General features: G+C 40.4%; 3 protein-coding genes across 4 annotated transcripts; 2 read left to right on the forward strand and 1 right to left on the reverse strand.

Annotated features, from left to right (window-relative positions):
- The first annotated feature begins 645 nt into the window (after nt 1-645).
- On the forward strand, nt 646-4,431 carry zgc:113425 (uncharacterized protein LOC541425 homolog). Its single transcript, XM_037261956.1, has 6 exons — nt 646-1,096; nt 2,674-2,733; nt 2,912-3,043; nt 3,140-3,286; nt 3,890-3,947; nt 4,034-4,431. Exons 1-6 carry the CDS (start codon nt 932-934, stop codon nt 4,138-4,140), a joined length of 669 nt encoding a protein of 222 aa, XP_037117851.1. The 5' UTR covers nt 646-931; the 3' UTR covers nt 4,141-4,431.
- Nucleotides 4,432-5,186: 755 nt separating this feature from the next.
- rab33ba (RAB33B, member RAS oncogene family a) lies at nt 5,187-8,261 on the reverse strand. Of its 2 annotated transcripts, none has more exons than XM_037261954.1 (3): nt 8,117-8,261; nt 7,733-7,976; nt 5,187-7,214 (listed from the first exon to the last, which is right to left on the reverse strand). In XM_037261954.1, exons 2-3 carry the CDS (start codon nt 7,961-7,963, stop codon nt 6,720-6,722), a joined length of 726 nt encoding a protein of 241 aa, XP_037117849.1. In that variant the 5' UTR covers nt 7,964-7,976; nt 8,117-8,261; the 3' UTR covers nt 5,187-6,719. The 2 variants fall into 2 exon arrangements, with proteins under 2 accessions (XP_037117849.1, XP_037117850.1); XM_037261955.1 differs by having other exon boundaries at nt 7,733-7,979; nt 8,117-8,260.
- A 2,174-nt stretch (nt 8,262-10,435) lies between these two features.
- Nucleotides 10,436-24,919, forward strand: hspa9 (heat shock protein 9). Its single transcript, XM_037261620.1, has 16 exons — nt 10,436-10,727; nt 11,657-11,715; nt 12,040-12,127; nt 12,883-13,064; nt 13,133-13,257; nt 13,354-13,427; nt 16,230-16,336; nt 18,067-18,229; nt 18,311-18,403; nt 19,076-19,285; nt 19,371-19,598; nt 19,700-19,922; nt 21,442-21,536; nt 21,833-21,925; nt 23,557-23,697; nt 24,528-24,919. The coding sequence occupies exons 1-16, from the start codon at nt 10,647-10,649 to the stop codon at nt 24,618-24,620; spliced, it is 2,055 nt and encodes a 684-aa protein (XP_037117515.1). The 5' UTR covers nt 10,436-10,646; the 3' UTR covers nt 24,621-24,919.
- Nucleotides 24,920-25,622: the final 703 nt, after the last annotated feature.

Genomic DNA, 25,622 nt, shown 5'->3' on the forward strand with positions numbered 1-25,622 from the left:
GATGTGAAATCCGATTGATTACAGAAACAGTACTGTTACTTAATCGTTGGAAATCATTGACTGAATGAAATAAAATTATTCAATGGAACAAATGCTAAAATATAGGTTGTAAATGTGGATCATTGCAGTACTATAATAGTGAAAACTGTAGATAAGGAGGCCTTCGTTACTCTCATACCATATAGTTATATACGTGTTTAGTGCCATTTGTCGTACTTTATTTATTGGCATAAATATTTATGAAGATGAGGATCCTAATGGGGCGGCTCGGTGGGGCACTGGGTAGCACGTCCGCCTCACAGTTAGGAGGGTGCGGGTTCGATTCCACCTCCGGCCCTCCCTGTGTGGAGTTTGCATGTTCTCCCCGGGCCCGCGTGGGTTTTCTCCGGGCACTCCGGTTTCCTCCCACATCCCAAAAACATGCTTGGTAGGCCGATTGATGACTCCAAATTGTCCCTAGGTGTGAGTGCGAGTGCAAATGGTTGTTTGTCTCTGTGTGCCCTGCGATTGGCTGGCAACCGGTTCAGGGTGTCCCCCGCCTACTGCCCGATGACGGCTGGGATAGGCTCCAGCACTCCTGCGACCCCCGTGGGGACTAAGCGGTTCAGAAAATGGATGGATCCTAATGTGTGACGGGAGTTATGCATAAATTCCTGCCAGTCTAAAATCAGGACAAACTACCGGTATACCTGTCGCTTCATGCACGGGGGGGGGGGCAGGTTAATGATTAAACTTTCTACACTTCAGACCGAAAGCAACTTCACAACCAGTCCTCTGACGCCACTTGAAGATAACAATGTCGTTTTTCCCGAAGACACGATTTGTGTTTCTCTACTGACAGCTAGAAGCGTGAATGCTAAGCTAAGTTTTTGCTTGGGTCAGCCTTGGCGTCCGTCCTTAGCTCGACCATCGAGCAGGTTGACGTCTGGAGATGGACCGCTTCAGGTACTTCATTTTTAACCAAAAGCGCGTACTCGTCCTCGGTGTCCTCCAAGTGGCGTGTGCGGCTATCTGCGTGATCTGCGGCTTCATGGATGCTTTTTTCCGCAAGGATACCCCGCTGAGCACAACCAGGACCCCAGTATGGGGAGGAATGGTGAGACACCACACCGTTGACTTGGCTTTACTATGTTTCTGTTTGAAACAAGAATTGAAACTTGGCTTCATTCACATTGACCTACATCCACAGCAGGAGTTCAGAACATCCAGAGAGCTATTTCTACATTACCATCGGAAATAATGAAAAAATCATTTAAAGCGCCAAAGTATAGCAAAATTGCAACATTTAACAGCACAATGGGTTCCATGAGTCTATCCCAGCTGACTTTTGGCAAAAGGTGGGACACACCCTGAATTGGCCGCGAGCTAAGCTGGCTACAGACAATTTACAGTCTTGACCCTATGATTTTGCAACATGGGAGAAACCCACACAAGGTGAGAACCTACAAACATCAGATGGGAAAGCCGGATCCCTGATTTAGACCCACAACTTTGGAATTGTTCGGTGGACGTGCCAATCTATTGGCCAACATGTTGACTTTGATTTTATTAAACAATATTTAAACTGAAGGGTGACGTTTTCAAAAGGTTACTTTCATCCTTCAATTTATCAGAAGATTGATTTGAAAAATAATTTCCTCTCTAGGGCAAGTCATGGGCAAGGCAGCTTTAGTCATACTCTGTAGCAGAGGTCCCCAACCTCTGGGCCTCGGACCGGTCCGTGTATCATTTGGTATGTACAAGAAAGAATAAATAACTTGCATTATTTCCCTTTTATTTATCTGCGTCTGTTCGATCTTTTATCTTGAAAAATGGACCGGATTCTCTCCTACGCCTCAGTGATGTGGACATATTACTCATGTTAGGTTGCGAGTAAAGTTGCATAGGAGTATCCAATGGATTCACCGTTGTTGTTTTTTTTATGCCGGTCGTATCATTTTATTTTGTTGTATTCATCCACCACACCTTAAAGGCAAGTCCATGAAAATATTGTCTGACATTTATCCGGTCCTTGGTGCTAAAAAGGTTGGGGACCACTGCTCGATAGTACAGAAGGTAAATCAATGTGTGCTTCACCTAGTGACATAACATTTAAAAGCCAAAGAATTAGACATTAGAATTAGACAGGGAAATAAAGTAGTTTACTAAAATTACTAAAGTGCAAGATCATACATTTTGAAAAAAAAATTTCAAAGGCTGTAAAAAATACCATTTAGTAATTTTATAGACAAGTAGCAGACTTTTTCATCGAATAATCCATTCTACAACTGGGATTGTCTTTAGGACGAAGAATATGTTCTCATCTCTTTCTTCCGGTCCAAACCTCAGTTGCAGTGTTCTGAATGAGTTGCAGCTGTTTGATGCTCTTCTGTGGGAGCCCAGACAGAAGACCATTACAATAATCATGTTTACCAGTCATAAAAGTGTGGATGAATTCTGACTTTCTGAAGAATTTGACCCTGGGTAACAGATACAGGGTGAACTAAAAAGGTGCAAGAACTGACCTATGAGGGACTCCACATGCCACGGCCATTTAGTCAGATTTAAACCTTACGATGGTTGCAAAATAATTATTTCCTTCAAATAGGACCGGAATCATTTTATGGATGCTAAATTTAGTCCTGCCCTAGTTTCCAGTATGTATCGACTTCATGGACCTGACATTCTTTTCAGATCATGGCTTGTCCTGGTGTTTTGGCTCTGTTTGCATCTCAAAGGAAAAACCCAATACTGGTATGTATTCCTGTACACGGGTTCTGTGTATTGAAAAACATCAGTTTCAAGTGATAGACAAAAGTAAATGTTTATAGGTGATAATTTTTTAATATTGCCTGGGTATTGCGGCACAGGCCTATAATTGAAACATGAATGGCAAGTCGTGCACTTGATTCTTTGACTGTGCTTTCTTCAGGTGAGTGTGATGGTGGCAGTGGGATGCCTCTCTTGTGTGGCTTCTTTCTTTGTATTGGGCTATTCTTGTCTAACGCTCACTTATGGAGAGGAAGATAAGGAGGTCTTCCACCATCATGACAGTCCCAAAGTGGTAATCACATCCACAAAACGACCCCTATTTCCATCTGTTATCGTTATCACACAAGAGTGCAACAAGCATACTTGCTCTTTGTTTTTTTCCACACAGACTTTCGTGCTCCATCGAATGGTGAAGGGCGCCAACGCCACCATACTGCTGTGCTGCATCCTCAATGTGCTCCTATCGTCTCTCATTGCCTACGTGGGTTGCTCTAGTCTACCCCGGTGTGGCTGCTACGACGCACATACCGGACTGGTGGGAACAAATATTGTCGGCATTAGTGATTACATTTACCATCAGATTAACAAAAGCTATGCCATGCTCAGTAGAACCTTAGAATCAAGTACACAACTAATCATTTGTACACAAATATTTTTGTGTAAACATAACTGCACTCTGAACTGTCCAAGCTGCTTGACAACATAATCAGAGGCAAGATGAACTGGTAAGAGTATCTGGTTAACACATTTATTTTTACTGACAAATGGATATGTCTGATGAGGATCACAGATGACAACCATGGATCATTTTGGACTTTTTGATGAACAAGAATCATCCTAAAATTAGAAGATGCTTGATTGGCTCACCTAAATTCTAATCTGTAATCCTATTGCTTTATGAAGACCACAATAAATACTAGACACTGGCTTGTTCCATTGCTTTTATGTGTAACATGTAAATGAGTGGTTGTCCAATATTTGTAGATTTTTTAAGATCCCCTACTTTCCACACATACATATTTTGCTTTATAGCCCTTGTAATTGTATGCACTTTAATAAATTAAACTTGTACTGAAATAATATCAAAACAACATATGCAAACAAACCAACTCTCTCATTTATATTGTGTGTATTGTAGGCAACATTGGTTCCACAGTGTGACCCTGGGGATACTGAGTTAGTGTGTACCTGGCAAGGTAAGTCTTCAAGTCATTGAGATTTGACCATTTACAACCCTCGTGCTGTCAGCTGTGAGAGTCTGACGTTGTCTTTCTGCTTGGAGCTGGAGGGGACGACAGGCTCTTCAACTCTCCAGCTCAAACTACAGACTCTGGCACCACAGAAGAGGAAGTTTCCTCCAAGTTGCCTCCATACAGCAGACTAACCTAAGACAAATCTCTGTCATACAATCATACTCGACTTAAAGATGTGACACTATTTTAAAAGATTGTGCCAATTCATTTCATTAGTTTTCTTGAGAGAGCAGATAGCAAGCACTAGGCACTCCAGTAGCATCCTTCTTTTGAAAATTACTGTACATAAGTTGCTTACATAATATATATGAACTGATATCTGAATGTAAGTGAATGAGAGTACTGTATTTTACTTCCTCTATGTTGTCACAATGTGAGTTGTTTTTAATTTCTAAACCATTTAATTAATAAATTCTGCTATAAAGGTCATTTTGTTTACCTGCTATTTGGAGATGACACTAAATACATGTTAAGAATGTTTATTGCAAGGTTACACGACAAAACCAATCAATGCACCTAAATCTCGAGTTTACGCGTTTCGATCCTACGCGACTTTTTGTCTAATGCAGTTTGGTCATGGACCCCAATCTTGTTTGTCATGAATACATTTTCAATTAGTATTTTAAATGGAGTGAAAAATAGAAAATGGATGATATGAGGACTGTATGAAGCTAAATGACTAGCGCGTAATGTTAGCGCCAGACCCGGATAGCAGCCTTAGGTGGAAGCACCTCATTCACACAGTCACTCAAGTCACTAGTCCTTAATATACACTGTTTGGCACCTTTTTTGGACTGTCTCACACACAGCAGTCTACTCATTAACTGAAAGAATAGTTACGAGTTATGTGTGACAACAGGAATACAATGGTATCTTTTTCCAAACAGCAACATCCCAAGAAAAAAAACTAAATACTGGAGGTTGTCCATTGCTGCCCTTTGTTAACTGTGTTATAATACTCTCTCTACTTTGCAGAATTCCTTGTTGAATGACAATATATACATACTGTAGATATGCCGCCTTGACTACCACATCTTGACTACAATGCAAGCCATTAGATTTCACATTTCAATTACCTTTGCCAACTGTACCATGTTGAGATTTATATAACAATCAAGTACATGTATAGAGGTGCAACAATTAGTAATCAACAAATAATTGATTATTATTCTCAATAATCGGTTCATCATTAAGATCCTTTTTTTTATTTCTAATTGTACAAAATGTCAGCTTCTCAACAATAAATATTTTCTGGTTTTCGGTTGTGTGTCCTCCGAGATGGCAGATTGATTACACTGGGGAACAATAATTTTTTTTTTTTAAAAAGTTGGGTTAGAATTTTATGCTGATTAGAACTAAAATCGGCAAGATGATTCCAAAATCAGAGTCAGCCATTTCCGTCCGTTTTTTCCCCCACAACATAAAAACAAATTTCCACAGATTAACTGTAGTAAGACTTGCCAGGATATTATTATTATGGCTCATCTTCAGCTATGTGGCAACTTGTTTGTGCAGTCGCAATACGTAATAGGGAGGTGTAGCTCCCAATAGGTCAATATTATCAATACCTGCAAACAGAAAGCTAGCAAAGTAGAAATTAAGAGGATTACCGCTGACTTTTCTCTTAACCCTGTCACCATAGGCATAGCGTGTTTTATGCTGATTTTTTTTTATCGTTTCCATCTTAATGGTTTATACATATACAAATACACTTACTTAATAGAAAACAGGGATCCTAAAGCTCAAAAACTTGACGCAATAAAGAAAAGACAAGCTCTCTTCCGTTTTGCATTAGTTGAAAACAGCTGTCAGACCGAACGCAACAAAAATTGTGCTCCCTCGTGTTATTTTTGAGTGGAATCAAAATAAAACTTGATTATACTTTGGAAAACAATCTGGAACATTTTTTACTGATTTGTCTCCAAACCGGTGACTGAATGTTTGTTTCATTGTGCATTTACTGCAGTCAATTTGAAATGTCATGTTTGTTTGGTTTTAAATAAAGGGATGTGAATTTTGAAAAAATCTGATTCATTGATTAATCATTTACTAAAATTGTTGGTTGTACCCCTATACATATACGACATCAAATTGACACATACATGCAGAAATCCTATACAGTGGATCCCCGCTACACGCAGGGGATAGGGACTGGGCCGACCCGCGAATAGCGAAAGTCTGTGACTAATACTGTAAAGGTGTTTTTACTAATGTCATTCTTGCAGGTGTGTCCTTCAATCTCAGTTCAAAAGAATCGTCGCATCACATGTTGCAGGTTGCACAGTTGTGACTGACCGTTTGAATGTGATAGCACGTACTGTTAGAGCAACGTATTGCCAAATATCTAGTGGTAAGTTCTCAAGAACTTAGTAAGTATTGTATTGTTAGAAAAACTGAGTAAATGCGGCTGACATTTTATCATGCTTAGATTTCACATTTCAAACATTGTTGTAACAAATCCAGGTGAATTTCAAATTCGGTATTAAAGCTACAGTAATTATTGTTTGCAAAGAGCACACGCCACAGATGAAGTGATTTATGATCATACAGGTGCACCATCTCATTTTCATTCCAACACGGTAATCTGCCTGCGACCCAGCCAATACTTCACAGTCATTGACGAATATAAGCACAAGCATGTACGACTGTCGTTTCTTTGTAGCTGCAAATCAGTTTGTGTATCCTCATGAACCATTGGTCTGGTACCTCCAAAAATCAGCAGCTGCTGCAGGCCCAGCCCCGCGACCCATCGGTGCCATCCTCCCTGCTGCTGCTCAAGTTGATGCTGCCTCCTGATCCCACAGGAAGCTGGCTCAACACCAGAGGCTTTTGAGACTTGAGCTTGTGAGCCACCGTCATGAAAATAGCCTCAACATGGTCACTATTGCCAGAGCTCATGCCGCCCTGGCTATTTGGGTTCTTAGCAGAGGTCTCAAACAAAGGCATAGAGTGGGAGTCAGCGAACTGCTGCGCCACATCTGTTCCTACTTGGACTGAGTCTCGTAGGTCGCACTTGTTTCCAACGAGGATCCTCGGCACTTCTGTGCCTAGCGCGTGCTGCTTACACTCCTCGATCCAGGCCGGGAGGCTGCGGAAGCTGGCAGCGTTGGTAACATCATAGACAAAGACGACAGCATGCACATTGCGGTAGTAGTGTTGCACCATAGACTTCCTGAAGCGCTCCTGGCCTGCTGTGTCCCATAGCTGGATCTGTCCATTGAAGTGGTGCCGTTTGGAACAAGTATCGCCAAAAAATCCAAAGAAAAGGAAAAACATAACTGTAGTGTTAATCAAAATGAATTCACTGTGATCATTTGAGTCTATAGTACATGTTACAAGCGAGCGTTGCAATTTAATTTAAATAAAATCATTGAACGACATCATTGTACAGTGATGGAAAGCAATGAAACACAAATACCTTTTTTACTGTACCTGAGTAGATCTTTCAGGTCACTTTACTTGAACATTACATTTTTGATAGATTTTTTACTTGTTTTACTCCCTTCATTCAAAAAATTGTAAGCTCTAGGCTAATTGTGTCAAAATAGGTTTATTTCTTATTTTTTTAAACCTCTGCGGATGGTAGGCGTGCAATCATCTTAAAAGTATTGTACTGTACGTCCCGCTTTTGGGCAGATAACAGATTTCTACTGTGGAGCACTCCTTTGATTGATTCTCGTATCTATCTAACTCGTCAGGTTACGCATGACGATAGGTACAATGCCCACCTTGAGCTTCTCGCCGTCAATATCCACCAGCCTCTCCCTGAAGTCCACCCCGATCGTGGCCTCGGTTTTCTCGGGGAACTTTCCGGCGCAGAAGCGGTAGGTCAGGCACGTCTTCCCAACCCCCGAGTCCCCAATGACGATGATTTTGAAGATTCGAGTCCTCGGCGGAGGTAGCCCCGCAGAGTTCGTCAGAGAGCTCGAGAATTCACCAGAGGAAACGCTCTCCGCCATGGTCGCTGACAAGCTGCTGAACGACAACCAATGAACGCACCTTTTCCTTCACGGCAGCTGAGTCTGAGCCTCCGACGCAGTTGTTGACAAACAAGCAAGCAATAAAAGGAGGTTTCTGAACAACTGCCACTGTCTCTCGAAATGTATGCTTACTTGGTATGTCTGACTGATCATGCATGACTTTCGATCACAGTCATTAATTTGTGATATATCTGTAAAAGTGTGCAGATTCTTTCCCTTATTTGCGTTTCAGCCCGAAAGCCACGTTGACCTCTCTACTCACTTCTCGCGAGATGATAGAACGTTCCATTCTTGGAGGCGGAAACGGAAAAACGTTGTTGTTTTTTTTAAACATTTATTATTTAATTTATATCACATTAAAACATTATTCAAACACATTAGATATAATAACATCCCTTTGCACATATCAGCAACTACAGACAAACAAAAACAAAATAAAGCATACACGATACCAGGAAACACACGTACACACGCACACACACACACGCACACACACACACACACACACACACACACACACACACACACACACACACACACACACACACACACATTCATTACAGCGCAACTCCATATTATATCTAATGTATACAGCCAAAACAAGCATCTTCCAGAAAAACCTTTTCAATAAATGAAGTCAGTTTTACAGCATTCTTGGTGTGAATAAATTTTAAGGAAATGTAGGATTTCAGATCATTCTTCCAATGAAGGATGTTTGGTTTTGTTTGTGTATATATTGTGTATGTATTTAAAATAATAATGTTAATAAAAGAACATCTTATTGAACATGATGAAAAAAGCCATATTTAATGAGATACTAAGAGAAACAAAGAGTAACCCTTTTGAACAAGTCCGTTGTTAAAAGTCAAGCCAAAACCTTTGTACAGACTCACATCAAAAGAAACGATGGTCTAAATCAGGGGTGCCCAAACTTTTTCAGCTCGCGAGCTACTTTTGAAATGACCAAGTCACAAAGATCTACCCACTAAAAAAATAATATGTCATCGTGAAAAAAAAGTCCTGCTCCCATTCCCTATGAAAGTGATACTTCTTACTATGGCCAGCTGCCCCGCTCATTTTTATACCCTTTCTTAAGTTTAAGAGAAAAAACAGGGTTCTGACAATTGGAGGGAACTCACGAGCTCGCGTGTTTGTGTTGTGTTGTTAGCGCCGTTGTTTGTACACGCGTCAAGTGCGGGAAAAAAAACAAAAAACATTTTAATATCACGCGATCGACCAATAGTGGTTTGGCGATCGACCGGTCGATCGTGATCGACGTATTGGGCACCCCTGGTCTAAATCTTCAGTTTCCTTTTCACAAAAAAAACACCGTTCCCTCCATCCATTTTCAATTTCGTCTTCAAAATTTTTTTAGTTGGGTAAATATAATTGATCATTTTAAATTGAAGTTCCTTTGTTTTTGCTGGGACCGGAAATTTCAAATATTTGCATCGAATCACTCTTATATATTCTAAGATAAAGTCTTTCAAAATATAACCACGTTCGGAAACGGAAAAACTCAATCGAGCAAATATTATCATTATTATCGCAAATCTACAAACTATATTGGCATAGTACATTGTTAACAGTGTTAGACTACGTTCATAAAACTGGCGCCTGAAAAGCGACCTTATTCAACTTGGATTTTTACCAATGCTATCTGATCACAAGGAAATTATAACAAATGATACATTGTATTCAGAGGCGTAGCCAAGCCGGGGCGAGCCGGGGCGGCGCCCCGGTTAGGACTCCCTGCGCCGGTTGAAAAAAAACAAAAAAACAAAAACAAAATCGAGCTTTTTCGATTCTTCATTTTCATGCCGTTTTTTTCTTTCGGTCTTGCGCGAATGTGCTTGCGCTATTCTATGTGCGCGATGTTATCCATTCACCGTTTGCCTCCCGGACCCGGATGTTGTTTTAGCGATCAGCGAACGGTGTGGGTGATGTTCGATTTTTTTTTCCTGTGGGCGCGCGCCCCTACTGGAAGAATTCCTGGCTACGCCTCTGATTGTATTAGTCTATCTCACTCGTTTTTTAACATGGTACATAATATTGAATTTCCCGTAAATGATCAATGACTCTAGAAAAAAACGATATAAGTATAATTATTGATGTAATACCAGGGGAAAATTTCCCAATACCAAATTACTGACTCCTGACAAACTACACGTGACACTGTCGATGTCGACGGCACCGTTACATCATGACCTTCACATGGAAACAAGCATAGTTGCCCGATACTAATCGCGATTATAAAATCCTCCCAAAATATAACAAATATTGTTTTTATAAAATTATAATATTAATAAAATATTCAAAATATATGTATCGTTCATCATGAATTCAATTCATTTTTTTCCTTAAAGGGTATAGTATTTCTTAATTGTAAAATATATTCAGGCATTAAATCTTGATCCTGTTTAGGGGTCCTTCAGCCTTGCATGGTGTAACATGTGTTGGATAATTCCAGAAGGTGCGTCGCAGTTTTAAGGCCTTTCTACTGTCTACTCACCGGTACCCTGACTGCACATCGGAACTAGCATTGATCAGGACGTGACGCTTGACAATCGCCAAGGCAGCGTTTATTAAAATATTCGCTAACATTATCTACTGTCAAACGGTTTAAGTCGTTTTATTTCAGTTGGTTAGCCGAGCTGTCAAAATGTTGAGCATTGCCAGAAGCGTTTCAAGGACTCTGCCGACAAGAAACTGCGCACGAAATGTGTCGTCTTTGCTAACAAAAGTAAGTTGCTCATACACGTAAACGACATTAATAGACATCCTCTTCTCTGTTAATTGCGGCTTTTGCAGGGCCACTGCGAGGTTTAATATGTTAGCAGCTAGCTTGAGGCTAGCTTTTACTTGTGACTTTTTAAACTCTATTTCTCGTATGGTTGTTAGGTGAAATGCAGTATATTGCAGTCTTTGTGACTTTCATTAATTTGTAGCATTGGTTTGTTAATTCTTGCTTGTTTTGAGTAAACGCATTTCTCAAATGTTAGCCTGAGTAAGACATTTCGGCGGGTGCGTAGTTTGATCATGTAACCTATAATCGTCGAAAATGTCTATTATGTTATATTGTTTGATGCTTGCAGTCTTTAGCAGATACATTTAGCCCATTCAATTTGTCTGTCTGTGGCGGATGTGTGACTGGTTGACCTTCAAATTGATGCCCTCCTGCTGTAATTTTGTTCCAAAGCGCACTAATGAGGATTTTCTCAAGCATTGTGGGTCCAGAGACGTTTAACGGGGAGAAATTTCCCAAGACGAATGGTACTGATGCCAACATAAAACTACCTGTATATTTTTTTTTATGTGATGAATAAGAAGGAACAACCAAGTTCAATTGAAATAAAACCAGCGTTTCAGTACATGAGGTGCACTGCTTCCCCTAACATAGCTGAGAACGGAGAGCACATAAGACTTGATCACTGAATTTATCATCTGTTCTCGCCACTTCAGGAATTTGTTTTTCTAATAAAATAAGCAATGAGTGAGTTTGATTCCATCCTGGAAACAGACAACATGAGTGGAATTGTTTACTCATTTGACCTGAATTATGTGCTTCCCAGCAGCTGTTACGGAATGATTTATGTCCATATTTGAGCATTTTCTTGGTCCAAACCCTTGGCTTTTTAAACTACTATAGTACATTGTGATATCACCCCACAGGCTCATTGGAGCGGCTTCCAATCTGATGCGCTCAGAGCCCTGTCCAGAAGAGACTATGCGTAAGTGTATTTAAATTGTTTATAATGACTCTGGACATAAATGTCATTCCAAATTTAATCAATAAGTATGATGTGTACATAAATAGAACTGTTTCAAAAAGTTATTAAATGTCAATCCAAATTTAATCAATAAGTATGATGTATACATAAATAGAACTGTTTCAAAAAGTTATTGATAGTCTTTGTTGCCTTCTTTTGACAATTGTTGGATTGTTTTAATTTGTATTTTGCGTAAGAGGTAAAGGTTAGATATAGCAATAAGTTGGAGGAAGATATATTTTCATTGCAAAAAAAAGTGTCTCATGGTCAAAAGTTGTCTTGCAGGTCAGAAGCCATCAAGGGGGCAGTCATTGGAATTGACCTGGGCACCACCAACTCGTGCGTTGCAGTCATGGAGGGTAAACAAGCAAAGGTGATACCAAATATGTCGATTCCGTTGTTATATGGATGTAATCCAGTTTGCGCAATGTACTTTAGCGCATTTATTTTCAACATTGTAGGTCGTCAAAATGTTTCTGTTTGATCATACTGTATAATCACGGGTCACCAACTCTGGTCCTCGAGCTCCGATCCACAGTGGTTTCAATGTATCCATCGTCCAAAACACCAGATTCCAACAATGCGCTGATCAGCAGGCTCTGTAACAAGCATGATGATGGTCCTGATCATTTCAATCAAGGGTGTTGTAGGAGGGACACACCTAAAACACTGTGGGATAGGCATCCCGGAGGACTGGAGTTGGTGGACCCCTGCAGTACATCTTAAACAACTAAGTTTGCTGTAATTCTGTACAAACGATTAACCAACCTTTTGTAACTATTATTCATTTTAATGAGGTTACAGGTGATCAATCTTAATAGTTTACCTTTTAGGGGCAAAACATTGCAAGTGACCGCTTATGACTTTCTTTTTTGACCCTGCAACGTGATGTACGTTGCAGGCTAGCAAACTTGTTCATTGTAGACCTGCTTCCAATAAAAAGTGCCTTGAGATAATTTGATACGACTCATCAGCGTCGCTTTCCCAAAGCTTGCTGAAGAAACTGAGCATTTAAATCAGGTGTGTCGTACAAATACACCTAAAACAGGCTGGATAAGGGCTTTTGAGGACCGGACTTTGGCATCTAGGATGTACATGAAACCTATTGGGTATGTTATTTCTTCACAGGTGTTGGAGAATGCGGAGGGAGCCAGGACAACTCCTTCGGTCATTGCATTTACCGCCGAGGGGGAGCGCCTCGTCGGTATGCCTGCTAAACGCCAGGCTGTCACCAATCCTCAGAATACGTTGTACGCCACAAAGAGACTGATTGGCCGCCGCTTTGATGACCCTGAAGTCCAGAAGGACATGTAAGGATGTGCTAATGTGGGATGATAAGATCTTTTAGCTAATGTAATTGTGGTTTATCCATCAACAGGAAAAATGTCTCCTACAAGATTGTGCGTGCTTCTAATGGTGATGCTTGGGTGGAGGCTCATGGAAAAATGTACTCCCCCAGTCAGGCTGGGGCCTTCGTTCTGATGAAGATGAAGGAGACAGCAGGTAATGTGACTCTTTTTCCCCTCGGGTTTGTTGTACACAAACAGTCAACAGACACATTTTGATCTGGTGCTGTTTTGTTGATTTGCTGTGTTGCAGAGAACTACCTGGGAACTAAAGTGAAGAATGCTGTGATCACAGTACCGGCTTACTTCAATGACTCTCAAAGACAGGTAAAGCACACACAGTTAGATTGTTACTGTTGCACATAAGCGAAAAATTTGACTTAATTAAAAAAAAATTCTTCATTCTGAGTTGCTACTTTTTTTGTAATCTGCTGATACCATACATGCATGCCTTCATAACAAAAGTGCATACTCATCTTGATTGTCCTAATTTTATTTATATCAATGAAAGTATTCTATCATGCTACCTTATTATTTGGTTATATTTCCAATCATATGATCATTATCTTAGTGAGGTTATTTGTTTTGACAGTCCAAAAGTACGTCAGCTCATCGTGTTCAGGGATGAGAATTTTCCGTGGATCCGCGGAGTTCCGTGTTTTTTTCCGTCGAAAGTATCATTTTCGTGAATTGTGTAAATCCGTTGAGAAAATGTTGTTTATATATGAGGGGGGGTGTAGGGAAGCGGGGCAACGTTAGCCTCGGCGACTCGCGAGCATTCGCCCGCCCGCCAGCCGCGACGGCATCTTACGGAAATCGGCTTGCCAATATAAACCTACCGTAATTTTCCATGTATAATACGCACCCTAAAAATGACATGTCGATGCTGGAAAAAAGCCTGTACCCATGTATAATACGCACCCAAATTTTGACTCTTACTTAAGTCCGTAAACGTAAAATTATTTCAGAAAAAAATCATCTTTGGGAACAACCGGATGTTATTCTGCCGGTCAGTATCACTGCGCATGCGGTAGCAAACTATATAGCGAAGAAATATGTGAGACTCTCAACGGGATCACCAATATTTGAGTGATGTTCCAGTTATTTATTATCTTTCTGTGTGTTCACAATTGTCATGGTGATCTTTCTGGTGATTTCTTAACTAGGCTGGATGTATTTTTTTTGTTGGCGTTGATTTCTCCGACTGCCCAGAAAGGCACCACCGCGATCAGTTAGGTTAAAATGAAAAGAGAGGAAAGTGACGTGCGGACATGTGAAAAAGGCGGCTCTGTATGGGAGAGAAGTTGAAGAGGAATAAAAACACCCTTGGAAACCAAAACTTGCCCCTCGTCGTGACTCGGAGCCGCAACAAATGTTTCGGATTTGTGTAGGGTACATTGTGACCGCAAACGAGTAGGTGATCGAGCAAGCGTCTGATACGAGAGCATTGTGTTCGTATGGAGCATGTTTGAAGTGAACAGCAGAGACGAAAGGAACAAGGCAAAGTGTTGTGAAATAAAATATTACCTGTAATACGCATTTAGGTAGAGAACTGAAGTCTCGCTCTTTATATAGCTGACGTGTCTTGCGCATCCGTTCTGCGCATCTGTAATGGCGGCCTCCGTATGATATCCGGTTTGCGATGGAGATTAAAAAACAAACAATATTTGACAATAACACACCATCAAGGATTGCACCATCGCATCAAACGATGTGTCGTCAATTATGAATTTTACTGACTAAGTGTGTTGGGCAGGATGGCTGAATGCGATGCGCGATTGACAACAAACAAGAAGAAAGGTGATTTCAAGTTTTATTTCGAGGGAGATTTTCTTCAAAAATTGTCGTACCCATGTATAATGCGCACCCCAGATTTTAGGACAATAAATTAGTTACATTTTGCGCATTATACATGGAAAAAGACGGTAAATAACTAGCAGCAGTGATGCGACAACATCCGCCTCATTTTCGGCAGCATTTTGGTGCTACTTTCGTCACATCATTTCCACTTGTTAACTTAATTTACGCTGAGAACTACCGTAATTTTCGGACTATAAGTCGCGGTTTTTTTCATAGTTTGGGTGGGGGAGCGACTTATACTCAGGAGCGACTTATATATGTTTTTTTCCACAAATTCTTACTTGATCATTAACACATCACTTACTTAAAAGTATAGTTGACCACTTCACATGTTATTTTTAGTATAGTTGATCACTTCAAATGCTTTGATATCTTTATCTTGAACATATTCAAGACATGAAAAATAGAGAGAAAAAATCAAATAAAGTAATTAACACTTTAAAGCGCCATATCCTCTGGACATGTCCTCTGTCACCAGGATGACATAAAGGACGAGAAATTTGATCGATGGATTTAATGATTTGGAGTGACACAAATGGTTTGATAATATTGTTGTTTATGTGATAGTTACTTAAAATATAGTTTATATATCGTTGTATGGGCCTGTGGAATAATTTGAACTGCGGCGCGGCACACGGCATTGTTGACAAAGGACGATCGATGGATTTAATGAATTGGAGTGACACAGATGGTTTTATAAACGTGTTATTTATGTAATAGGTTTTTTTAAATAACTGAATGTTACGTCAGGCCCGTTCTCAGCTCCTCGTTTGTGTTTGTCACGTTAGCATACCGTATCGTTTAGCCTGTTGTTGCTCGTTCATGTCTGTTCTTGGTGTTGGATTTTGTCGAATAAATTGCCCCCCAAAATGCGACTTATACTCCGGAGCGACTTATGTTTTTTTTCACATTTTTGGGCATTTTATGGCTGGTGCGACTTATACTCCGGTGCGACTTGTAGTCCGAAAATTACGGTAAGTGTTTTTACACCGCCACAATGTGAATTTGCAATTGGGTTTTCATCACTTGTAGATGAGTTATTTAGTTAAATAGATCTAGGGCCTACTCAGCCTCTCTTGCTCTCTCCCCCTCCCTCCCCTTCCCCCCCAGACCCCCGGCTACTTTTCAGTGTTTTTTTCACATTTGCCATTCTCATCCCTGCGAGTTTGTAAAATCTGAGCAACAAATGATTGGAAGATTACAATTATTTCATCCTTGTCCCCCGACCCCCTGCTATTGCCACTAATTGCTGTGTTAATGTGCATTCAGGCTACCAAGGATGCTGGCCAAATTGCTGGTTTGAACGTTCTGCGTGTCATCAATGAGCCCACAGCGGCCGCACTGGCCTACGGCTTGGACAAAACCCAGGACAAGATGTGAGTCGAAGTGTGTCACTTGTGAAAGCCAAACAAAAATTAAACTATTCAGTAGTATGGACTGGGTTAATAAGCATATTCTAAATCAGTAATTGCCCTAAAAGAAAGAACACATTTGGATTAATGTCATCATTTAACCATAGCATGTGTGAGCTTAAATACTGACACCAATTTGACTTAACAAATGCAAACAATGATTTATTAACTGGGTTTACACTTAGTTCAGTCACGCAGTTGAGCTTTTAACTTATCAAAGGTCAGCGTCCATAATGGTTTTAATGCTATCCAAGTACCGTATTTTTCGCACCATAAAACGCACTGGATTATAAGGTGCACCCTCATTGAATTTTTTAGTTTAGAAATTATTTCATATATAGGGCGCACCGGATTAAAAGGCGCATAAAATAGAAGCTATACTGCAACAAACGGAGGTTGACTAGGGTTGCGGTATGCATCCACTAGCCAATAACCAATGAGCCTTCTGTAAACAATCGCGATCTAGCACATTGGTACTGCTTACTTATGTTTCCCTTCCATATCGATCTGTAAATTTACTCGAAACATTAACGGAGCAGCCTATTTTGAAATGAAATAGCCTCGTGCGTATAGCAGCTATCATTATAGCATTAGCCACCCGCAAACTCCCATGAGCCTCAGCAAAGTGTCGTGGCAGCCCCCTGTAAACAATCACGTTTCTCAAACTCTCTCCCATAAAAGTGATCGGAACCGACTAAAGACTGATTTAACACATTGATGCTGCTTATTTATGATTCCGTTGGATATTGATCCGTAAATGTACTCGAAAACATTAACGGAACAGCCTATTTTGAAATGAAATAGCCTCGCGGGTACAACAGCTATTCAGTGACGCCCCCTGACCACGGTTGCCGTAATGCTGGGAAGCGATGCGACCTTGTAATTTACTAGTCGTACTAAAACGTACTGAAACATTTTGGCAGAGCGCTGTGTACAACCAGTAAGGATCAACAAATTCATCAATTGATCCATATATAAGGCACTCTGCATTATAAGGCGCACTAAGGTTTATTGAGTAAATTTTAAGTTTTTAAGTCCGCCTAATAGTGCGGAAAATACGGTAATGTAAAATAAAAATAAATAAATAAAGAAAGAAAGAAAAGATTGATGCAACAAGATGTCATCAACAATAGCCCAGTGCCCACTAGTGACCGGAAGAAACCTCTACAGACCCAAATCGACTGTCTTTAACTTAAAAGCGGCATCATATGCATTTCTTTTGTCCCCCATAATGAGGGTTTGTGTATAAAACCTTCCTTTCTTTAGTAATGTCCGTCTTGATCTCGTTCTGTCTCTTCTTTGTGTGAATTATAGTACGGCACTATTTGCCTGGCGGATGGACATGCGATCAACATACCACTCTTCTCCTCAGTGTCCATGTCACATATCCCTCCGCCCAACAAAGCGGTGCCGCACAACAGCCTTTTTACGAGTGTATAAGGGATTGAGTAATCACAAAAATCACGAAAAATCCATAGATACGCCGCACCAGACGACAAGTCGCAGAGTTAAAAACTTGGGCAAAAAGTAGCAGCTTATATTTTGGAAATTTCGGTATATTGTAAAGAAAATTTTTGATGGAGGTGACTTCCTTTTTAAGTTGGTATGGGATAATTTGGCCCCTAATTTGTTTTGAGTGGTACGATGCCTTCTTGTGCTCTAATCTCCGTAAAACTCGCTTGTCTGTTTTCCAGTATTGCTGTATATGATCTTGGAGGAGGTACGTTTGATATCTCCATCTTGGAGATTCAGAAGGGAGTCTTTGAGGTGAAGTCCACCAACGGCGATACCATCCTTGGAGGAGAGGACTTTGACCTGCCCCTACTCAAACACATTGTCAAGGAATTCAAGAGAGAGGTAATGAATGGGAGACCATCTCTATGGCTGCCTCATGGGTAGGAATTCTCTGTTCATTTACATATTGTTTTGCCACCTCAGTCTGGTGTGGATCTGACAAAAGACAACATGGCCCTCCAGAGAGTCAGAGAGGCTGCCGAGAAGGCCAAATGTGAGCTGTCATCTTCACTGCAGGTACATATGCGCGTCACCTGAGGGATTGACTGCTGTCCAAGCAGGGTTTTCACAGGGTCTTAAAATGTCTGAAGATTCAAAATTCAAACTTTACTCTCAGTTGTCTTCTAATATCCATGATTTTACCTTCCAAGTCTTAAATTCAATTTAGTCTTCTATTGTCAAGCAACCCTAACCCTAATTCCAGAAGGAAGTATTGCTTTTAACCAGATCAGTCGGTGACAAGACAAGAGGATAGATCAAAAAGCACTGTGAAGGTGAATGAAATGGGCTGCAAAATATCGAATGAGAAGTTTTAATGCAAGCTTTGCTGTCGTAAAAATTTTTTCTGAGCATTCTCAAAGTCATAAACAAGCCGCTGTAGAGGACATGCATTGAAAAAGGGCTGGTATGGAGACTGATTAGCACATCCATTTCACACTTCTGAGGTCGTGGGTTCAAATAATGGGGTGTGGCTTCCTTGTGTGGACTTTACATGTTCACATTGTGTCTGTGTGGATTTTCCCCAGCCCCCCTTCCCACACACACATTCCTAAAACTTGCATGCTGTTTTAACTAAATGGTCTGTAAGTGTGTCTGGTTTGTCTTAATGTGCTCTGCGATTGGCTGGTGGCTTGTTCCAGCGTATGTACCCATCTCTTGCTGCTTAGTAATGTGATTGTTTTCTTGTAGACTGACATCAATCTCCCCTACTTAACCATGGATGCATCCGGCCCCAAACATCTCAATATGAAGGTGACTCGTGCTCAGTTTGAAGGCCTCGTAGCCGATTTGATCCGTCGCACAGTCGCTCCCTGTCAGAAGGCCTTGCAAGATGCAGAGGTCTCCAAGGGCGACATTGGAGAGGTGCTACTGGTTGGAGGCATGTCACGCATGCCCAAGGTACACAGCAGTTTGTTTTCTGGACTTAAAGATGTCTGATCAATAGCTGTGCACATAAATGTAATGCACATTCGCCCACTGTTAGGTACAACAGACTGTTCAAGACCTGTTTGGCCGCGCACCCAGCAAGTCTGTCAACCCAGATGAGGCTGTTGCCATAGGAGCAGCCATTCAGGGCGGCGTTCTCGCAGGAGACGTCACCGATGTCCTGCTTTTGGATGTGACGCCACTCTCGCTGGGAATTGAGACTCTGGGTGGGGTTTTCACCAAACTTATTAACAGGAACACAACCATTCCCACCAAGAAGAGCCAGGTACAGACATGTAGAAGGACTCCAGGGACACATTATGATCTTACTCTGCTAATCTTGCAAAAATATCGCTGCAATGCTGCTTTCTTCCTGCTCTCGCTCAGGTTTTCTCCACAGCAGCAGATGGCCAAACTCAAGTAGAGATCAAAGTGTGTCAGGGTGAGAGAGAGATGGCAGCAGACAACAAGGTGCTGGGACAGTTTACCTTGGTGGGACTCCCCCCTGCCCCTCGTGGTGTTCCCCAAATTGAGGTTACCTTTGACATCGACGCCAATGGCATCGTCCATGTGTCCGCCAAGGACAAAGGGACAGGCCGGGAACAGCAGAGTGAGTTTTTTTACCCTCATTGCAAGTGAAGTCAGTTCAATCCATACCACACCACAGTGTACACAATCACTTCAAGATGTTTCACACCAAATCTTTGCCACTATTTCCACAAATGGTCAAACTCAGGCAGAATTCAGATTGAATGTTTCCGTGCTTCTATTACCGTTTTTTTCCGTGTATAATGCGCAAAATTTAACTAATTTATTGTCCTAAAATCTGGGGTGCGCATTATACATGGGTACAATTTTTTTTTAAATTTTTTTCAAAAAATTCTTTTTTTTTTTTTTTTTTTTTTTTAAGAAAATCATGGTACAACAAAACTGACCGACAATAGTGTGTTTGTACTGTGCTCTGGTCATTTCGTCAAAGAAGGGATAATAGTCCTCTTCTCTTCTTGACTGACAATGAATGTGATAGTTTAATACAATCAGCAAATAACAAAATGCGTATTACAGGTAATATTTTATTTCACAACACTTTGCCTTGTTCCTTTCGTCTCTGCTGTTCACTTCAAACACGCTCCATACGAACGCAATGCTCTCGTATCAGACGCTTGCTCGATCACCTGCTCGTTTGCTGTCACAATGTACCCTACACAAATCCGAAACATTTGTTGCGGCTCCGAGTCACGAGGGGCAAGTTTTGGTTTCCAAGGGTGTTTTTATTCCTCTTCAACGTCTCTCCCATACAGAGCCGCCTTTTTCACATGTCCGCACGTCACTTTCCTCTCTTCATCTGATCGCGGTGGTGCCTTTATGGGCAGTCGGAGAAATCAACGGCAACAAAAAAATATACATCCAGCCTAGTTAAGACCATACCAAAGACTATAAAAATGGGACCCATTGCCTCCCTGCGTGTGTGACGATCATTGGGACTTAAAAAAAAAAAAAAAAAAAAAAAAAAAAATTGGGTGCGTATTATACATGGGTACAGGCTTTTTTCCAGCATCAACATGCCATTTTTAGGGTGCGTATTATACATGGGGGCGCATTATACACGGAAAAAAACGGTAAGTTGTTGTAAACTGGGTTTAACAGTGAACCATTTGAAATTGAAATGGTTAGGAGATGCTTGTGTTCCTCCTCTTGCTGCTGCTGCTACTATTGCTACTGTAGAGATGGGCAATTTTAATGATAGATGGGGCTACAGTTTTTCATCCGTGCTACGGGGGGGGGGTTATTCCTAACTAGATGTTTCAATAAGGACCAAATATATCCATGTCTATTTTTTATTGCATCAATGTACAGAAGTGTATGCTCATGTTTACAAATACACACAAATACTAGATCCATTGCGTATCAACACAAAATAACCACTGGAATTGTGAAGATGCCTATCATTCTGGTATAACACCGGTATTACATCTTTCAATGACTCGACCACAGTAAACATATTTATTTGCAGTAATTGATCAAGGTCCACTCCAAATTTGGGCCAAGGGCCCATCCCCGTACTATTACAGTTAAGTGTTTGATTAAATTTTTTTTTAAATCTGTGTTGCTTCTTCATTTGTCCGTAGTTGTTATCCAGTCATCAGGAGGTCTCAGTAAAGATGACATTGAGAACATGGTGAGAAACGCTGAGAAGTATGCTGAGGAGGACAGGCGGAGAAAGGTGAGGGCCTGATGTTGAAGATGTAGATACCTGAGGGATGTATTTAGCTTGAGTGACCAGAGGTCATCACAAGCTGCATTTTGGGCCGTTATATAACGTTCTGTCGTTTCATTTTGAAGATTCTTTTTGTTGTGCCGAATTTTTAATGCATGTTCAACAAATGACCACATAAATTAAACATATTCCGAGGTCACTACTTTCCCACATTCATCCAAGAAATGGCAGTGTAATGTTTTTACTTCTGATTGAATCGTATTTGACTGTTCTTTCTGACCCTATGCCATTGTGTCTACCAGGAGCGTGTGGAGGCTGTAAATATGGCGGAAGGCATTGTTCACGATACAGAATCTAAGATGGAGGAATTCAAGGACCAGCTTCCTGCTGATGAGGTAAATTACATCTTTAGTTGGTGTGACTTGCAAATATACCGTTTTTTTCCATGTATAATGCGCCCCCATGTATAATACGCACCCTAAAAATGGCATGTTGATGCTGGAAAAAAGCCTGTACCCATGTATAATACGCACCCAAATTTTGACTCCTACTTAAGTCCGTAAACGTAAAATTATTTCAGAAAAAAGATCATCTTTGGGAACAACCGGATGTTATTCTGCCGGTCAGTATCACTGCGCATGCGCTAGCAAACTCAATAGCGAAGAAATGTTTCGGATTTGTGTAGGGTACATTGTGACAGCAAACGAGCAGGTGATCGAGCAAGCGTCTGATACGAGAGCATTGTGTTCGTATGGAGCGTGTTTGAAGTGAACAGCAGAGAAGAAAGCGCATCTGTAATGGCGGCCTCCGTATGATATCCGGATTAAAAAAATAAATAAAATTGTACCCATGTATAATGCGCACCCCAGATTTTAGGACAATAAATTAGTTAAATTTTGCGCATTATACATGGAAAAAAACGGTATATATTTTGTAAACATAGCTCAACCTCCAGCATTTATAATCTGTGAATAATTTTCTCTGTCATCAGGAAACTCGAATGAAAATAAATAGTTTTCTTCTGGTGCAATTGGACAGGGTGGCAAATGATACTCTCATGCACAGGCTCATGCTTGGGCATTCAATTTGACACATAGCAAAAAATGAAGTAATTGTACCTGACAGTTATCAATAATTGCCGCACTGCGTACAAAAGATTGAGTCAATAAGAAATATTCCTTGTCAAAATTGACATTTTATTAGAAAAATATCTTTTCACAAAATTAAATTAGTTTGCTCATTGAACAAAAATTGTGCATTAGTGTTACTCAATTAACTCTTGAGCATTTTCAAGACGTGAACCACTTGTGCATTATTATAGATTTTTTATGTCTCAGAATATTGTGTTTAGACACAAACTACCAAATGAAAGATTAGACTCTTTCATCACAAAAAATGTTTGTACCATGTAACATTGCATATCCAAAGGTCTGCCATGTTTTAGAACAGGGTGGCCCCTGGGCACCAGGTGTAGCCCTCAATGGGTAGCCCACAGGCCCGTTCCAAAAATAGCTCACCAGTGATGGGACGCTGACATTTTTCCAGGAATGTTGTCAAAGTGATTATTTCAAAAATTTAACCTGGCAGAGATTTATACCATAAAGTATTGCATACTGATATTTATTGATTCACTTATTATTGTGAGGAATCGTTAACATGAATGCATTAGTGTCTTTACATGAATGAATATAATTATCATAACATAAAATATAATAACGCATGCTTAAAGGTCTCACAAGTTTGGCGATTACTTGCACGTTGTGGCGTCCAAAAGCGGTTCAATGCTGCCATCTACTGGTCATTTGTTTTTTTGCTGTACTACTTTTTCATTGTGTCCATAATTCAAAGTTGTTAGTTGTATACTAAACTACCCAGAATAAGATACAAAAGTGAACAAGGTAAAGTAAAAGTGGTGTTGTATTACAAAGAGAAGAGTAACATATTCGGGGACACGGAAGTGTGTAGTATGTCTGGCCTTTGGGGATTAAACTTGAAGTACAACTTTTGTAATTCTTCCTTCTCGCAGTGCACCAAGCTGAAGGAGGAGATCATCAAGGTACGAGATCTTCTCGCCAACAAGGACTCAGAAACGGGGGAGAACATCAAGCAGGCTGCCAGCAACCTACAACAGGCATCACTCAAGCTCTTCGAAATGGCCTACAAGAAGGTGTGTACATTGATGTAGTAAATAATCATTGCAAATTAATTTCATAAGATTTCCCTTAAGACCAAAGAGCTTTCAACTAAGGTTGAACAATAACTCTCACACTAAAGTGAAAAGAATTTACCCTGCCTAGTACACATAAGCATAATTTGTGTTTATTCATTCCTGGTACTCATGATGTTGACATCCAAAGGGATGTTCTCTTCATGCAGTCCATAATCCAACCAGCTAAATCAAGATACCCCCGCACCAGGGCTAATAACAATTGTTGGGAGCCCAGGAGGCAGACAGCCAAGTTGTGGAGCCAACTTTCATTTGCAGTAAAAAGGAAAATCTTTGCCAAAAAGTCATACAAAGTCCAACACGTGGTTTAAATGTCTCAAGTATGTTTATTAAATAGCTTCTGTTTTTAACATGTTTAAGAATTTTTCTTTTCTTTTTATTGTTGAAAATCCTTTGTTTTAGGATTCTAGTAAGTATGGGGAGTTGTCTTTAAAAGTTCAATAAAAATGTAAATAAATCCCTAATGCTTTCAACAATAGAGTTGGACAAAATTTCAGTATAACTAAAGTTTTAATGTTTCACCTGGCTTCATTTTAATTTCAATCAAAGTGTAAAAGTGTAGTGCTGCAGTCATCAGCGCTCTTTCTGTTGTATGTCAAATAGTACACTCGTACCAAATTTTATAGAAAAGCGCTTGCATGGAGCAGATGCTAACAGCGTGTTATAACCGGCCAACCCTACGAGTAAACGTTTTGTAAATTAATCGTTACAGCCAGATTTTAACACATGATTTTGTGCGTTTTTGTGCACTTTGGCTCTTTTTCCTGCAGATGGCGTCAGAGCGCGACAGCAGCGGCGACAGCAGCGGCGACAGCAGCAGCAGCAGCAGCTCAGAGGGCGAGAAGAAAGAGGGCCAGCAGTAGACCTTTGACAATTGCACTGTGTGTTTGTTGTCATAAAATTTGACAACAGGACTGTTGGGGAGGGGAAGGAATTGCAGGGCCGTTGTGGATGTGTGAATGTTGTGAAACATGATTATGTATGTATGTATGGATGGATGCATGTGTGTGGGTTAACATCCAAGATCAGCCGTATGCAGCCGTTCAACTGAAATTTGGCCAGGTGGATCACAATTTCATTGCTGTCTTTTGTAGTAAAATAAAAAAATAATCAGTCCTGGGACTGATTGAACTAAGTGTGATTTGTAACTCTTAAGACAAAGCTGAGCTTCAAGTTGCGATCCCTTCTTGATACCTGGTTATGGATCCTGCTGCATTTGTCCAGCAGAGGAAAACGTGCATCTGCATCTTAAGAGATCCCTATCCATCTAGTTTATGTAATTAGTGGTTGTCCTCTTTAGCTGAAGGCATAAGAATGATGAGGTGCACCCGGAACTAAGTGCCAGCATATAGCAGGGCCCCTGGAATGTAAATAAGGAAGCAACCATTCACACCAATGGACAAGACTGTTAAGCTTTATTTAATGGAGCACTTGAACTGCAGCGGTTACAAAAGCCTACAGTTAACAATATGAAGCTTTAGAAAAGAGTTGATTTGAGTTAGGACTTCATGTGAGAGGTATTCCCGCAAGCAGGATATGTGAGAACTCAAGGTCAACCTCAAGATGAAGGGGAAAGTCTGACTTGTCCATTGCATAGAGCCAATCCAACCTAACAAGTATGCTTTTGAATCCTGTGATATTTGTTGCATCAAATAAGTTGTTTACTCATGGGTTAAATGTATGGTTTTCAATTTGTTTATTTTGTAATTGTTTCATTTGATAAATGGTTGATTAGTAAAATAAAATACACATACATTTGTTTTATTTGAATGATTAATGATAATGACTCCATTTTTAGTGGTAAACTATTTTTTATGTAAAATTTACATTTGTAGTTTATTTCATTCAATGAATAGATTAAATTC

Source organism: Syngnathus acus, chromosome 10 (genome assembly GCF_901709675.1).
Source record: "Syngnathus acus chromosome 10, fSynAcu1.2, whole genome shotgun sequence".
Classification (NCBI taxonomy): domain Eukaryota; kingdom Metazoa; phylum Chordata; class Actinopteri; order Syngnathiformes; family Syngnathidae; genus Syngnathus; species Syngnathus acus.

Coding starts and splice junctions, on each gene's coding strand:
- zgc:113425 (XM_037261956.1), top strand. CDS start 932: ATGGACCGCTTCAGGTACTTCATTTTTAACCAAAAGCGCGTACTCGTC. Junction 1,097..2,673: donor CCCCAGTATGGGGAGGAATG/GTGAGACACCAC, acceptor CATTCTTTTCAG/ATCATGGCTTGTCCTGGTGT. Junction 3,287..3,889: donor ACGACGCACATACCGGACTG/GTGGGAACAAAT, acceptor TGTGTATTGTAG/GCAACATTGGTTCCACAGTG.
- rab33ba (XM_037261954.1), bottom strand. CDS start 7,963: ATGGCGGAGAGCGTTTCCTCTGGTGAATTCTCGAGCTCTCTGACGAAC. Junction 7,215..7,732: donor TTGACGGCGAGAAGCTCAAG/GTGGGCATTGTA, acceptor TTCAATGGACAG/ATCCAGCTATGGGACACAGC.
- hspa9 (XM_037261620.1), top strand. CDS start 10,647: ATGTTGAGCATTGCCAGAAGCGTTTCAAGGACTCTGCCGACAAGAAAC. Junction 13,258..13,353: donor GAAGATGAAGGAGACAGCAG/GTAATGTGACTC, acceptor GCTGTGTTGCAG/AGAACTACCTGGGAACTAAA. Junction 18,404..19,075: donor AGCTGTCATCTTCACTGCAG/GTACATATGCGC, acceptor GTTTTCTTGTAG/ACTGACATCAATCTCCCCTA.